Source organism: Phyllostomus hastatus, unplaced genomic scaffold, assembly GCF_019186645.2.
Source record: "Phyllostomus hastatus isolate PE091 unplaced genomic scaffold, TTU_PhHast_1.1 phas_scaffold_585, whole genome shotgun sequence".
NCBI lineage: Eukaryota > Metazoa > Chordata > Mammalia > Chiroptera > Phyllostomidae > Phyllostomus > Phyllostomus hastatus.
In genome coordinates, this window is record NW_025334037.1 from 3082978 (window position 1) to 3098281 (window position 15304).

The window sequence follows — 15304 nt, forward strand, 5'->3', positions numbered from 1 at the left end:
AGGGTGAAATAAGACATCGAATTTTCTATTTAAAAAAATCAGTGCATACTTTCTGTACTTCTAAAGTAATTACAAAGTCAAAAATACTTACATATGTTTTGCTAAAAAATCTGGCTATTGTTGAAAATACTCAAAATTCATAACTGTACAGTTTTAAGTAAATAATTATTTTTATTGTTCCTTAAGGCAATTAACTTCCTACTAATAAGTGACCAAAATAACCTCTGCTAATCAAGAAATGGTTTATTGCCCAGGAAGTTTCATAATGATTTACTGAAGTTCTCTCCAGTGAAAAAGCAAAACTCATCCTCAGTTTTCTGCTGTCACTAAAAAGGAATCTTTTTCAAAGGGACTTAAAGTAGATAAGTACTAAAAAAAAGAAAAAAAGTAGAGCGTACCCTCCCAGTGTGAAACTGCATCTATCTCTGAGTTGTAAAGAATGTATACTAAAATTATATCATGCAACAAAATGCACACTTTGTAGAGGGGGAAGAAAAAAAATTAAATTGAATCTTCCTGACAATTGTCTTAAATCACACCTTCCTGCCTGCAATTGAAATTATAAGTCACATTGCTTTGAGTTAAATCAAATTCGCCCTGGCAGGAAGACAGGCTGATGTGGCTCCAATTTTGTTGGGAGGTCGAGATGGGGGAAAACACGAGTCTCTCCTCAAGGAGACTCCCCCTCAGAAATGAGACTCTGGCCAGGTAACTGGACAGCTTGCATAACTCTCCTGACAGCCAAGGTTTCAACGAACACATTCCTGACATCGTCTCCTGCCCACCGCAGTGACAAGTAGGTCTTACAAAATAAATACTTCTCTACAAACAGGGGCAGGTCCCGAGGCTGGAAGGCTTAGAATTTCAGAATAGTCAGGTCAAATTGAGCCACTCCAACACGTCTCAGCTGAAAAGCTGTCACCAGTGTCGGTTTGGACTCACCCTAATCTCACCTGTGACTATCTCAGCCTGGATTTTACTGGGAACATCCAAGGACCTACATGGTGTCTAACTGCACTGAAATGGGCTTCAAATCTGATATGCTAGGTGTTACAACAAGAAAATATATTCCTGACCACAGTTTCTATGCAAGCTCCGAAAAGGAAAGATAGTGGGAGTGAAGGAAAGAAGGGGAAAAAAGAAAAACTAAAGAAAAGAACACGTACCCCATGCCTACTGGGTGACAGATAGGGTGGGGCTGCTTCCTGCTGGTCCTCTCATTTAATCAGCATACCAATCCTCGGTGTTTGAGGAGTGACTGTTCTCATTTCTATAGTTAGGGAAACTGAGGCACTGGGAAATGAAGGAACTTGCCCAAGGTCACCCAGCGTGTAAACGGCAGGGCCGGTTCCCATCGCTGTCTACATGCACACCCAGTAAGAGAATTCAGGTTTCCCTCTACAAGGAAACTGTTGGTTTCACTTAATATCTAACTCGCACCCTGATAATCTTCTCAACTCCACTCTAAATCCTCCTCATTCTTCAGAGGTGTGTCATAAATCCCAGTTCCTCCCTGAAGTCTGTTCCGACAGCACACTCTTCTAGAATTCAATTTTTCCCTTCATTGCATTAGCTTACAAACAAGCCTCAACTGTTTCTTGTGTTGTCTTTCCAGCCTGATTATGAGCTTTTAAAAGAAAAGGACCATTGTCCTGTATATTCTGTCCTCGCCCACCATACCTGGCACAGTGCCAAGACCACCAGCCGCACTCAGGGAGCAGCCACAGAACCACCTGGGTTGATGCCTTCAAGAGCAGGGCTCCTCTTCTCACCCCTTCCAGTGGCTCCCCATTCCTCCCAGCGCAGTCCTCACACAGTGGTCTCCAAAGCCTGCACAACCTGCTCCCCAGCCCGCCCCTGTCTGCCCCTCCCCCTGTCCTTTTTCCCACCATTACTCTGCTCTGGCCACACCACTGTTCCTTAAACACACAAGACAAATGGCACATTCCTGCTTCAGGGTCTTTACACTGGCTGTTCCCTCCACCTGGAACTCTTTTCCCATAGACAGAGTTCACACCTCACTCTCTTCAAGGTTCTGCTTGTAGCTGAGCCCCTGACCACCTCAGTGCATTGTAACCCCATCATATTTTTGTGTCCGTTCCACTGATGTGTTCCCAAGACCTAATAGGTGCTCACGAAATGCTGGTTGAATGAAGGAGGGGAAGATGGTGAGCACATGACTGTCAGAAGGGAGGAGTACATTTTAGGCCACTACCACACTCCCAGCCAAAGTGGAGGGGAATAGAAACTGGAAGCAGGTTTGCAGTTTCTCCCAACCATCTCATGGGGCCCCCAGGCTGCAATAAACAATGTGAACCTTGAGGTCTACCTCCTACATCTGCCCACAAAACTTGGGGCCCATTGTTTTTATCCACTTCACCCTGAATAATCCTCCTCATTTAAATGGGAAGTCCCTGGCAGACCCTGACACGTCTGCTGTTTCCTCTGTGTGCACCAGTCCCCTCTCTGGTCCCTGACCTGACCCTGCCGTGAGCCTGGAGGACCCCCAACAGAGCTGTGAACTGAAAGAGTGGAAGATATGGTCCTGTTCACACTAAGTCCTCTCCGGGAAAAAGCAACACTGCCCGCTGCCGAGAGCCCTGTCTGGGGCCTCCCTCAGCCTTCTAGAGGGCTCTGTCCCTGGTGAGCTCCTGTGTCTCCAGGGAAGGAGACACAGAACATCCACTTTGTACCCATCTCAGGCCTTGACACTCTCATGACCCTTCTTCCAGTCTCATCTGAGAATTATCTGCTAAGAGAAAGGGATGAGCCTTTTCTCTTGATTAGCATCAATAGAGCAGAAAAACAAGAGGGTCCCTAGTCCCTTCCTACGGGGCTGACAGCGATAACGAGGTTTTGTCTCCTACTCACTGTATAACCTCAGACAATAAAGGACAGGCAAACAACAGGTGCTGAGCCTTAATTTCCTCAACTGTAAAATGGGGGAGAAGTACCAATACCATTCCACAGGGTTGCTTACATTAAAATTGTGTAACAAATGTAAAGCATTTATCACTTAACAGGTGCTCAACAAATACTAATTTTCTTCCCCTTCCCATCTCCCAGGCAAACTCATACCAATTTCTACACCTCCTCACTGGTTCTTTCTTCCAATTTTTGAATCACTAATGAAAGTTTCTTCCATCAGCTTTCCACTGGCTTCCCCTTCTAACACAACTCCCCTGATTATAATTATTTTTAAAGTGTGTCCCAATTATAGACTTGGAGGGTCTACATCACAATTCCTACATGTTATACTTTCCTCCATACTCTCTTTTAGAAAATAAAACAAATCAGAGGATCACTTTATTATTAAACTGGGATTTAGAAGCAGCAGAAACTAAAACGTTAAAAGACTCTCTCCAAGTCCGTGAACAGAGAGGCAGGTCTAAAGCCTCTCCCATAGTCCCCCAAACCTCCCCCAATCCTCCCATGCCTCCCTCTCTCCCACCAGGGAAATAGTATGATGATTATCATAACTGCAATAAAGAGAAAACAGAAAACCCACTCCTCTGCTCTGGGACCCTAACCAAGGCACAGCTAAATAAATCTGTAACAGAAGATCCAAAAGGATCTTCCACATGGATAATAGAAAATGTCACCAGCACACACAGGAAGAGAGATTAGTTCAATAAAGAAATAAAGTCACGCTTGCAGGTCTCAAGTAAGATTTCTGCTTACGTTTAACTTTCCAGCATATATCACAAGGTTATTAATACAGACTCCTACTGTTTTGGGCAAATAAACTGCTGCTGATGTTTTGTGCCCAAACCACTTTATTAGAGTTTTCATTTACAGCAATTGTTGAGGGTTTTTTTTTCTTTTCCAAATCCTGAGAGGCTCAGACAGATAAAGAACAGAGAATGCCAAGGGGGGGCCAAATAGCAAAGGAGAGAGGAGGCAACATGTGTGGGCTGAGGGGAGAAGAGGGTAGGACAAGGGCTGCTGGGTCCCTCATTGTCCTCTTTATCACTCTTGGACAAAGTCAACATTCAAACACAGAGAGCAGAAGACACAGGTGTGGTGCAATCAGCAGGGCGATTCTGCCCTGCCGCTAGGAATTACCATTAAACAGAAGTCACTGAGAAGACAAGGATGGCCAACCATCCAGGTCTGCCCAGAGCTGAGGGGCCTCCTTGGAATCAGCACTATTAGTTTTAAAACACTGAAAGTCCTAGCCAAACAGGACGAGTTGGTCACCCTGGAAGACACATCACTTATGCCAGTGCACAGAAAAGCACTCAGCACAGTGACTGGCACTCAATAGGTGCTCAAAAGTCACATGTGGAATCTGAATGAGCTTTAGCCAGCAGTTGGTACACTCTACTCTTTCTACAAGAACAAGTTCCTGGGGGCCCCACAGCAACCATATGGATCCATGGTAGCCCAGAAAAAAAAAGGCTCTCCACAGCCCTCACAGCTGCACTTCACACTCCTTTCCAAAACAAGGTCTTCTTCCTCTGGTGCCCCAGGCTCCAGTTCCTTGCTTACACAAGGACAGACAGGGCCACCTGCCTGTTTCCCTTGCCCACCAGTCTCCCACCTGACCAGAGGCCTCTGAGCTTAGACTCTAATAAACATAGTCTTTGATAAAGTGATCTCCTGGTCCTGTCTTGGTGACAGTGTCATATTTGTACTTTCTATTCTATAAAGAGCATACATGTTGGAGACACCTTCCCTTCTTGGCTCTACCAGTTATCAGCGCTGTGGCCTTGGGAAAACTCTCTAAGTCTCTTATTGTTTTCACCTCTAAAACTCTCCCCACTATGTTGTGAAGATAAAAGGCAATATGCATGGACAGTACCTAGCCCAGGCCCTGACACTCAGGAGTGGTTCTTCCTCCATTCCCCCAATACAACCTTCAACTCTTTATACCCCTGTTGCCCCTAAAATAAATCAAGAGTTTGGTTAGAATTCTCATTTGTCACTTCTGTAGCTTCACATCTCTCCTTAGCTTCCTTACTCACATATTCATAGGCTCAAGCAATTTTGGTATTGTTCCCCTAGATCCCCAGATACTACTAGCATGACACTTATGAACCCAAGCTTCAAATCCTGTCCTGCCCGGGTCCCTGAATTACCTTCCAAGTCCTCTGGGATCTCAATGGCCTTTAACCCTAAGTTCCCAGAGGGCAGAAATGGGCACATCAGCCTGGTGAAGCCACACAACACACCAGAGCTTGTCAAGATGCAGCACCCAGCCATCTTAAATAGGGTGCTCTGCTCCAAGACATAAACTCTGGACACTGGTGAAATGAGCCCATTCACATCAAAGACTTTACCCCAAGTCTCTTGTTCAGGCATCGTTTTTCATTGCCCTCATCTGTCCTAAGGAGATGTTTGCAGATGCCTCTTCCCTGGATCTTTCCAAACACTGCACTTTTGTGAGCTCTTAAACAACAGTGGTAACACAACGTAACCCAGCAAAGTATGTTGGCCAGTTCTAACGCCATTTTAGCAGTGGCATCGCACAGAAGTTTGTCCCTGTCTCATTGGGGCTGGACACTTAGGGTTCTCAGCAAACCCAATTCACATAACTAAAAATGAATGTCGGGTAGCGAAAGGAAACTACATCTCAGAGCTGCATAGCAACAGGATGATCTGTTCGATCAACATATTTTAATCTGTAATTACGTAGCCAGGAAAACTACCAAAGCATCATATAATGAGGAGTCCTTTGCTTAAAGTTACTGTTGTCTGTAGTCAACTGTGTGCACAAAGAGTGCATAGACCCACACAGAAGACTCCAGAGCAATAGTTGTTCCCAAGCAGTGCCAGTACATACTGTATGTTGGAACAGTTGTTCAGTAATTTGTTATTAATAATAATTTATACCAAAGCTTCTGATTAAGTTTAATGAATTGAAATGATTTCAAAGTTATCACACTCTCTTACATATTACTATGCTTTCTGAAGTGGGAGAAAGAAGAAATGGGGAGAAAATAAATGCAATGTGTTGGGACGTGCATCCTGGCCCTGCCCTGGGGCATGCACCCTGCATGTGGAGGCACGTGTGGGTATGAGGAAGGAAAATATCAAGGACTCCTTGCTCAAGCACTGCATTGTGGAATGGAGCTGACTCTGACCCCAAAGGCAAACTGAGATTGGGTAAGATGACTATCACCAGTGCCAACAAATAATCACATCTCTGACAAATTCAAGGCAGAACCCCCAGCCCTAGAGAGACCTTGAAGGCCCAACTTAAAAGTACAGCCCTCCATTCATTGAATCTGGATCATCAACCAGCAGACCTGGCCCTCTCTGCCCCTTGCTCCTTACCGCAGTGCTCATCCAACATTTATGAACTTCCGCCTCTTCAGCTTCATGCCTAATCCTCTGTCTCCCAAAATCCCACCTTGCTGACCTCTGGCTCCCTTCCTCACTCACATCCAGCTTAGTTCTTGCCCAAAGGAACTTCTGTGCATCATCGCCTACAAACAGACCATGTGCTATGTGACCTCCGCAGGGCAGTGTGCCTATCCCAGGCTCTTAAATAGAACCCAAGCAACAAAAAAGGCCAACAATCCTAAAGGGACCTTCAGGCCTCAGGTCAAGGCTATAGCCCATTCAGCTTTTCAAGGTAAGTGAAATCAGAAATCCTACAGGGTGGCAATGAAGATACTCCAGTAACCTTGTATGTGGCTCTGAATCCAAGTAATATCTTTGGGAAAACACAGACCAGCCTAACCCAAGCAATGGAAGCTGACCTTCAAGGCCCTCACAAACCAGAAAACCAGACTGTGGCTCTCTAACATTTCATTCTGAATTCTCCTTGAGATTCTACATCAACCTACTTATCAAGGGCAAACAACAATTTATGTCAAGTGAGTGGGAAAGAATGTGAAACTCATTTATTTTACAGCCTACATGCTTCTGGATAAAAATAAAAATTCTTTGGCCATGGGAAAAAGTTATATTCTTTTGGCAAGGTTTTTCTAGTCCATAAAGATGTGGTCCTGAGCTATTAATAAAGGTAATTGGGCTCAACTTGTACATCCTGCTATTGAACTCTCTCTAAATATCAGTCACTGTTACTCATATAATTTCATATGCCATGGTTCATTCTGAAGGACAAATCGTTTTATCGTTTTGTGACAAGCCTTATCTTTTAAGTGACACCCTTTCTTCAAGTAAACTGCAAGCATTCAGCAAACATCACATCCTCTTCTTCACAACCCTGCCAAGTCAGAGATCAGATGAGGAGGACACCAGCCAATTCTAGGTAACATCTAAAAGCTTTAGGGAGCAAAAATATCTCCCAACCTCCTGACCTAGAACATCTTCTGATTTTTAAGGACCACATCTGGTCTGCAATTACCATGAGCAACCTGCCGTTACTGAGCTGATATACATTAATATGCACATAATATGCCTAATAAACTTCTAGGAAACAAAAAGCAGCTAATAATCCATTTCTCCCATTGTTGGGATAATCTTGACTCAACGCAGTAAGATAATGGATTTAGAAATTAGTCATAAATGTAATGCATTATTAATCACCGTATTCAGGAGGGTAAAGAGCTGTTATGAGAACACCACCCAGGAATTCAATTTCCTTTTAGATCTGTTTACTTTTCTGAATTCTCTATGCTACTATCATCCCTCACAAAAATGTAACAGTCTGATCTTTCCTGTTTGAAAATCACGATTTCAAACTTTTCAACTTAAAAAAAAAAACAGAGCTGTTCTAAAAATGAAATATTTTACACAACACTAAATACAAGACAGATGGAGACAGCTGCACTGGCTGTGATGAGGGAAGCGGGTGGGTGCAGGAGAGGCCCAGGGGAGGCGCACCCTTTCACTCTTTTGGGCCAGATCAAACCTTCTAGAAGCCTGGGGCTCCTATGGACAGAGTTTGAAAACCCCCGCCCCAAGGTATCTATGTAAAGCTGCATATTATATTAGAGAATATAGACATCATTTATTTATGATATACCAAACTAGAATACAACTATCCAAAGCACAAATCACAAACACTGATAGCCCAAGTGAAATTTGACAAAAGGACACCAATGCAAGATAAAGTCAAACATGGGGGCAGGGGGAGGATATTATGTTCTATAGTAATCAAAGGAGTAGAAATAAAAAAAATAGAACATTTGACAGTGATTATATTTGACCAGAAAATGTTGAATGATAACACCCAACGCTGGCCAGGCTCCATGAAGCCAGTACAATAATACATTGCTGGCAGCTGTGTCAAAAGGCTTTTGAAAAACAATCTTTCACAAAAATGTTCATATTTCTTGAGTCAGTAGTAATCCCACTTCTGGAAATACACTCTTAAAAGTAATTCAAATGAAGAGAACAGTGAGGTGAAGATGTTTATTTCTGCGTTATTTATGACAGAAAAGCAAATGCCCAAGAATAGGGAAGTGGTTAAATCAATAATGGTATACTGGTGGTGGAATATTATGCAGTCATCAAAAATAAAGTGAAAGTTCTCTTTACAAACCCTCCACTGAATCACCTCCCCAGATAAACCACGCTTTCACGCCTGCTGTGAGGCAAACCCAATATTCCTTTGTCCCTCTGTCAGCTTTTCTCCCCTCCCCACATTCCGATCTCCTGCTCGCAACTGAGTTGTATGCTGTTGTCCACTGGGTTTGTTCCCAAATGTGTTTATACTCGTGGTACTTGTCATTGTAACAGGATAATTTGCTTATGTATTATATGAACCAATGCAATATGACTAAAAAGATGAGCATTGTTATTTCTAAGAAAATTAATTTAAATACTTGAAAAGACTTTTTAAGGCTTGTCAGTTAAATAGCAGTCAAATTATATGTGAGCAAAATGACTGCAAAATACCAGACAGAAATCATAAAAACTTAACTTACTACACTGAGATTGCTTCATAAGCATCTTTAAGTTCTCAATGAATTAAAAAAATAAAAATAAAACTCAGACTTTGTAAACAGCGCATTATGGGAGTATTTATAAAGGAAGAGGATCCAAAGGCATGCTTGGCCTTGCAGGGGAGGGCTGATAAATGATTCTACCTACTGAATACACGTAAAACAAAATATTTAATACATGTATGTAATATCTGGTTTTATTCTCCATTTCAACCAATTCTTCCATTAGCTGACTAACAAGCCCTAACTCTGTTGAATACGAGGGATTATATTGTTCTTGAAAAACAAACCTACTACTATGATAGGGACCAAAAGTGTCTTGATTCACTTCTGTATCCAAAGTTACCAACCCAGTGTTGCTCCTGGCACATTTAAGTCTCCAGTAAATAAGGACTGAATCAATCGACCATGTAGCAAACAAGAAAAAAAATGCTATTAATGAAAAGCAAATTGAAAAGAGGAATAAAAAATTGCACGTAAAACACGACTGCACCTTTGTTTTTAAACGTGGAGACAGAGGGACAAAGATGGAAGGGAATGCTCAAAATGCGAATAGTTGTATTAGGGTCCAATAAATTAGAGGCACTTTTATACATTTTAAAATATTTTCTTTCATATGGGTACATTCATTTACATATCCAAAAAGATGCTAATCAACAAGAGGAGAATGCTGGTTTAGGACTTCCAAAAGAAGCAAGTCGACATTTCCATGTCCTCAGTCCTCCGATGCGCAGACCTACGTCGGCACACCTTTACTTAACCCACTTCACCGACTCAAGCGGCCTGACCTTTCTCCTCCTAAGACCAAACCTGTTCTAATAGTTATTTTGTGTTTCCAAGCCATCAGGATGCTATTATTTTCATCTGGATTTATTCACCCTCTCATGTACCATCTATTTGGCTAAAAACGAAATTTTCAAAACTACAATTCACATTCTCAAGAGAGTCCCAAACACTACCTAATTAAATAATTCAATCAGAAAACAAATTAAAATGAAATACCACTGCAACCCCCATGAGGAAAATAAACTTTTCAGTCATGACTAGAACAGACCTCTAGGGTGATGCTCCAAAGCCTCTTGTAATTGCAAGTCCTATGAAACATCTTGCAGAACATTTTGTGACATTTGCAAGTTCCGGGACAACTTTTCTTCCAAAGCAAAGAGGATCCTGAGCAAGGCTCCAAAGCAAAACACATTCATTTACGAATGGAAGTGTTTTCATTAATGACTAACCGGTGCACTGGGCATCCGCACTATGTGCTCATTCATTCATCTACTTGTCCATCCAATACCTACTCTGTGAATGCCAGGTACTGCCCTGGCTGTTCCACAAACACTTTTTAAGTAAATGTAACCTCTGCCTCTCAGCATGAAACAAAATACAAAACAAACAAACAAACAACAACAAAAAAAAACCTCCAGAGCTTCCTGAGTTTATTTAGGAAGTCTCCAAGCTGTGAGGCTATGATGCCATCACTCCTGGACCACCCTCTGAGGTCTCTAACTCTGATATCCAATTCCATCAAGGACTCTAGGGAAGCAATGTTTCCCCTTTGACCCACTGGCCCTTTTAGGAGACCGTAGAGTATAAGATTAAGAACACGTATTCTAAAGCCACAGTAGCTGGGTTTAAATCCACTACCACACGCCAGTGGTGTGGCCTTCAACAAGTCATATAACCTTTCCATCTGTAAAGTGAAGTTACTATTACCTATCTCATATGGGTGTGGGGATTAAAGAAGTCAGTATACATAATGTACTTAGAATAGTGTCTGGCACATAATAGGTGCTGTGTAACATTTAGCTGCTATTATTATTATTATTATTATTATCCTTCATTCCCCCCAACTCAGCAAAGTAAACTGGATTACTCAAAAGTCTCTACTGACCACAGGAAACCTGACAGTGGAATATACATAAACGGCCCATATCACGAAGTATCAGAGTCTAATCTTGTCCTTTCCCATTCTCTGCCTCTAGCACTTGGCCAGTCGGAAGCTTTGTAGGCCCCTAACCTAAATAAGGTAAATCCCTATATTTCCCTAAACCCCAGCTCAGGCGCAGCTCTGGCACCACCAAGTCGTCTCCATACCACCTGGTCAGCACAACTGACCATGTAACCTCTGCCTCGTGTCCACCTGCCTCATGTCCAGTCTTCCCCCATCACCAACCCTTCCCATCCCCATGTGGGTTGTGGCTTTCTGTCCTGAGAATCTGGTCATCTCTGAATATCCACAGGAGTCATAATACAGTCATCCCATGCATACAAGAGAACTGTACCAACACATATTTTAAGGATTCTGCTCCCCCTTGTTGTTCCACCCCTCTCCTTGTTTTCAGGTGTACGAGTATGATCGAAAGTTCCAAATGATGCGAAGTTATAAGGTTTCCTGGGAGAAAAAAATCACAAAGTCTCCTTTCAACTTCAACATTGCATTCATTTTCATGTAGAGCCTTACACCATGTGATGTGGTCCCCACACTGCTTCTCAAAGAGTGCATCCTCACTGCTTTTTCAAAGTAGTACCTTGCTCACTTTCTCCCTGACCAGCCTGGGAAGCACAGAGAATCATTTTCCAGAAACATATTCATACACACACAGAATCTGTGAATAAAAATCTCTCAAAATCTGTGGCAAACTGGAAATGTCAACGTAAGAAATGGCCTTGTATCTCCCTGGGGACACTCTGAATCTTCCTAGGGGAAGCTGTACTTCTATTGCTGATGACTTGTCAATGGGGACCCATGGGATGGAAAAAGACAAGGAAAAAGGAGCAGCAACAGGCACCATCAGAAAGATAAATTGTCCTGCCAAGCCCAGCACCAGGCTGAGAGGCAGAGGCAGGTATGAAGGAGACACTGTCAACAGTCTCCTTTTCTGGGCAAGTGTCAGAGCCATGAACTTGTTCTGAAGTCATCAGTCAAGAAGCAATGGATAGGCACACCTCTCCTGCGTCACCTGAACCTCCCCTGGGAAGGAACTATCCTGGACAAGTGAGGAAACACCAAATGTGGACAGAGCAGCTGTCCCCACCCTGGCAGGAGCAGCAGGTGCAAGAGTTGGACTTAGACACCCACGTGTAATCAAAAGAGAGTGCTCCTGCTGGGTGCTGGAACCAAAACCTCCTGGGCCTGCCAGATTTACAGATGAACAAGGTTCAGCTGGACCTGCCCTTAAGCAGCTCACACGCCTAGTAGAAAGCAGAGGGAGTGAGCCACAAAGAAAAGGTAAGTGAATGTGAGGGACCTGCATGTGTATGAACAGCTGGCACTGGTAGTGCCGCAGGTTCTCCATCCCTGGCCTCTGACAGCTCCTTGGATGGGTCACCTCTATGGGGGGTACCCCACCCTCCCCTTTGCCCCGCCCTGGGCTGGAGCGCAACCTCCCAGCACAGCCTTAGACTCCAGACTCTTTGGGAGCGGGTGTATCTGCTCCACCCCAGCCACTCCCTGGACCGGGGAGTGGAGCTACAAAGAGGAACAGCCTTCACCCAGCTGCCAGCGGCTCTGTAAGGAAGGCGCAGCCCAGGGCGGGGTTCTCCCGGTCCTGAGCGGAGGCGCCACCGCAATGCACAGAGCTCCAGGCTCCAATGTTTCTTCTCCACGTCCACACCTGCTCCTGGAGAGGGTCTTAGAGCCCACGGCTGTGGTGGGGGTAAGGACAAGCAGCACCCCCAGCCACAGATTCCCCTGCGTTTCCCCCTAGTGACCAAGCACGCTGGGGCTGGGGCTGGGGCTGGGGCTGGGGCTACGCAATCCTCCTAGCTCCAGCTAATCCCGCAGCTTGTGAGTTCTAAATTCCACTGTCTGGGGCCGCACAGGCATCTCACCGTGGGCCCCTACAGTGGCCAAAGAAGATCAATACCCGGGGGTGCGCTCTCTTGTACACACAGGCATACACACGTACACACACTGAGATCGGACCTGTGTGCAATTCCGAGAGCCTGCGAGCAACCAGCCCGGAGTCACACGCACATCTGGGCACGTGCGCAGCGCGCCCCCACACTGCCAGTGAGCTGCACACACGTGTGCCCTGGAGAAGCGCGCACGACCGCAGACATGAGGGTCCCGCACTCAGGCAATAGCATGCACGAACCCCCAAGCATCTGCGGCCCCGCAGTCGCTAGTTGGATATGAACTAGCCCCAACGCACCCTGCGCTGCGCTAGGCATTCCCGGGATTCCTGGGCTGCCCAAGTTTCCCGGGACGCCCGTATACCTTGGATATGCTGCTTGATGACATTCTCCAGGTGGTCCAGCCGTTCAATAATTTTCAGGGTGTCCCCTTTGTCTTCCTCCACCTTCTTGTCGGGCACCGGTTCCTGCCCCCGTACATACACGCTGGCGATGTAGTTGGTGACCCATCCCACATAGAGCAGACATATTATGTTGGTCATGCCACTCAGGATCACGCAAGTGGACACCAAAGTTTTGGTCTTCCTGGTGCACACCATTATGGGCTCCCTCCTCCATATAGAGCTCCCAGGGCCCCTCCTCACCGCGCGAGCCCTGGACTACCCGCGCTTACACCTCTTAGCCCGCCCTGGGTAGCTGGGCACCGCAGCACCTGAGTCCCGAGGTTCTCCAAAGCTATGTCCACTGACTGTGGAGCCGCCGTGCCCAAGTTTGGAGCTCCCGCCGTTGGCCGCCCGGAGAGAGCTTGACAAAGGATATGAGGTGGATTTTTTTTCCAAATTAAAAATCCCCGAGCCCTTCTCCTAGCAGTCACCGGTGGCCAGCAGCCGCGAGCCCCGATACACGAGTCTGGGTAACTTTGCCACAGCCTGGGTCCAGGACCGCACCACTTCCCATAGCCAGCCGACGGTTGCCTTGGCGGTCCAACCGGCCGCACTGCTAGAAAGGCGGCAGCAGCCGAGGCAGCGAGAGCCGCGGAACGAGCGGCCCGGCCCCCTCCGAGCGACAAGCGCTGCCACCAATCGCACTCCGGCTTGGGAGAGGGGCCGGTGCTCCCCGGCAGGACCAGCGCTGAGGGCGGCGGGGGCAGGAGGCGGAGTCCAGCCCCCAGGCCCCACCTGCTGGCTGCGCTTCGCTCCCGCCCTCCAGGGACGCACGGAGTCTACACCCTCCCGGTGCCTATTCTTACGGCCCTAGTCCCAAAGCTCCCGAAGAGGTCTACACGGCCAGTCCCCACCCTTGGTCGGACAATTCTACCTCTAGGGAAATTCCACCTTTTACTCTTGCATAGGAACCTCCGGTCTTTGGGGGGTCCGGCGCTGGCCTTGAGGCTTCTCTCGCTGGTCCCACGAGCCAATTCCTGAACTGTTTTTTCTGACTGCCAGGAGACAGAGAAACCAGGGAAGCATGGGCTGTCCTCTCTTGCCCTTGCTCAAGGCTTGTGGGCATTCACTTCTTCCTTGACCTCACTTCGACCTCCACCCTGCCCACTAGACCCCTGGATGTCTCCAAATTTGGCAACTGTTAAAGGAGCCAAGCCTCCTAGGAATCTAGGATTCCTAGATTTGGGACCACCACCATCTCCCTCGAAGATTCTTGCCCTGAATCTATATTTTTTTTTAAAAGTCTGTACATTCCCAGGACAAAGCTGTATCCTAAAACCCGGTTGTCATCCGTGGGAGACCAGGCTCATCTCAGCACAGAAAAACCCTGCACAGAATTATCCCTGGGGGAGGGGGGGAGGGGGCGGGGTTTAAGCTCTCTGTGCACAGTGTGCTCCCTACGCATTTTTGTGTGTGTGTATGATTGTAGTTAGACCGGGACTGTCGGCAAAGTGGCAAGACTGGACTCCAATAACTGATACTATTTTGTTTGTTATTAGAGCAAATATTCATATTATCCCCTTTGGCTAAACTCACTGCTTCTCAGCACCTGAATAAAATTTCTTTAAAGAAAGACTTTTTAAAACACATATTTATTCCCTCTTCTCTGTGGCGTGCATTCCCCTGGCCTGAAGAATCAGGACAGCAGCCTGCTGCATGCCCATCTTGTTCACCAGCACTTCAACCAACCTTGGTGCTAGTACTCAAGTCGGCTCCCTTGGGTGGTATCTTCTGGATTCAAAGGACTGGCCCCACAAAAGAAGAAAAGCACAAAACCACAGAAGGGGCATTTTATAGCCATCAGCCCGGGGGGCCTTCAACTAATGCTTTGCTTACAAAAGCCCCCAAAAGATGCTGTGGAAATGGACGCCAGCTAGGGATCCTGGAAGATTTCTCTTTACCTACAGCTGGAAGACAGAACAACAGATGTGGGTTGGGGGAGAGTAGAAAAGGACAGTATATATGTGTCAGTAAATAAGAGAAAAAAGAACATACTGTTTGTGTGAAAAAAAAAATCAAGGTATAAAAATCTGTACCAACAAGGGAATAAAACTTAATTCTCTCTTTCTTTTCCTCTGGAAGTATAACCAGAGTACAAATACAGGGTCTGCACTTTCCTCTCGCTGGCTAGATTTACCAGCTATG

The 15304-nt window shown here is 45.7% G+C and overlaps 1 protein-coding gene across 2 annotated transcripts in view; it reads right to left on the reverse strand.

Moving 5' to 3' along the window:
• Nucleotides 1-13784, reverse strand: part of GALNT18 (polypeptide N-acetylgalactosaminyltransferase 18) — a 322614-nt gene extending 308830 nt beyond the window's left edge. For both annotated transcript variants that reach the window (XM_045825818.1, XM_045825817.1), the window contains exon 1: nt 13081-13784. In XM_045825818.1, the coding sequence (XP_045681774.1) occupies nt 13081-13315 (235 nt within the window). In that variant the 5' untranslated portion in view covers nt 13316-13784. The remainder of the gene's footprint in view (nt 1-13080) is intronic.
• Between the last annotated feature and the right edge of the window lie 1520 nt (nt 13785-15304).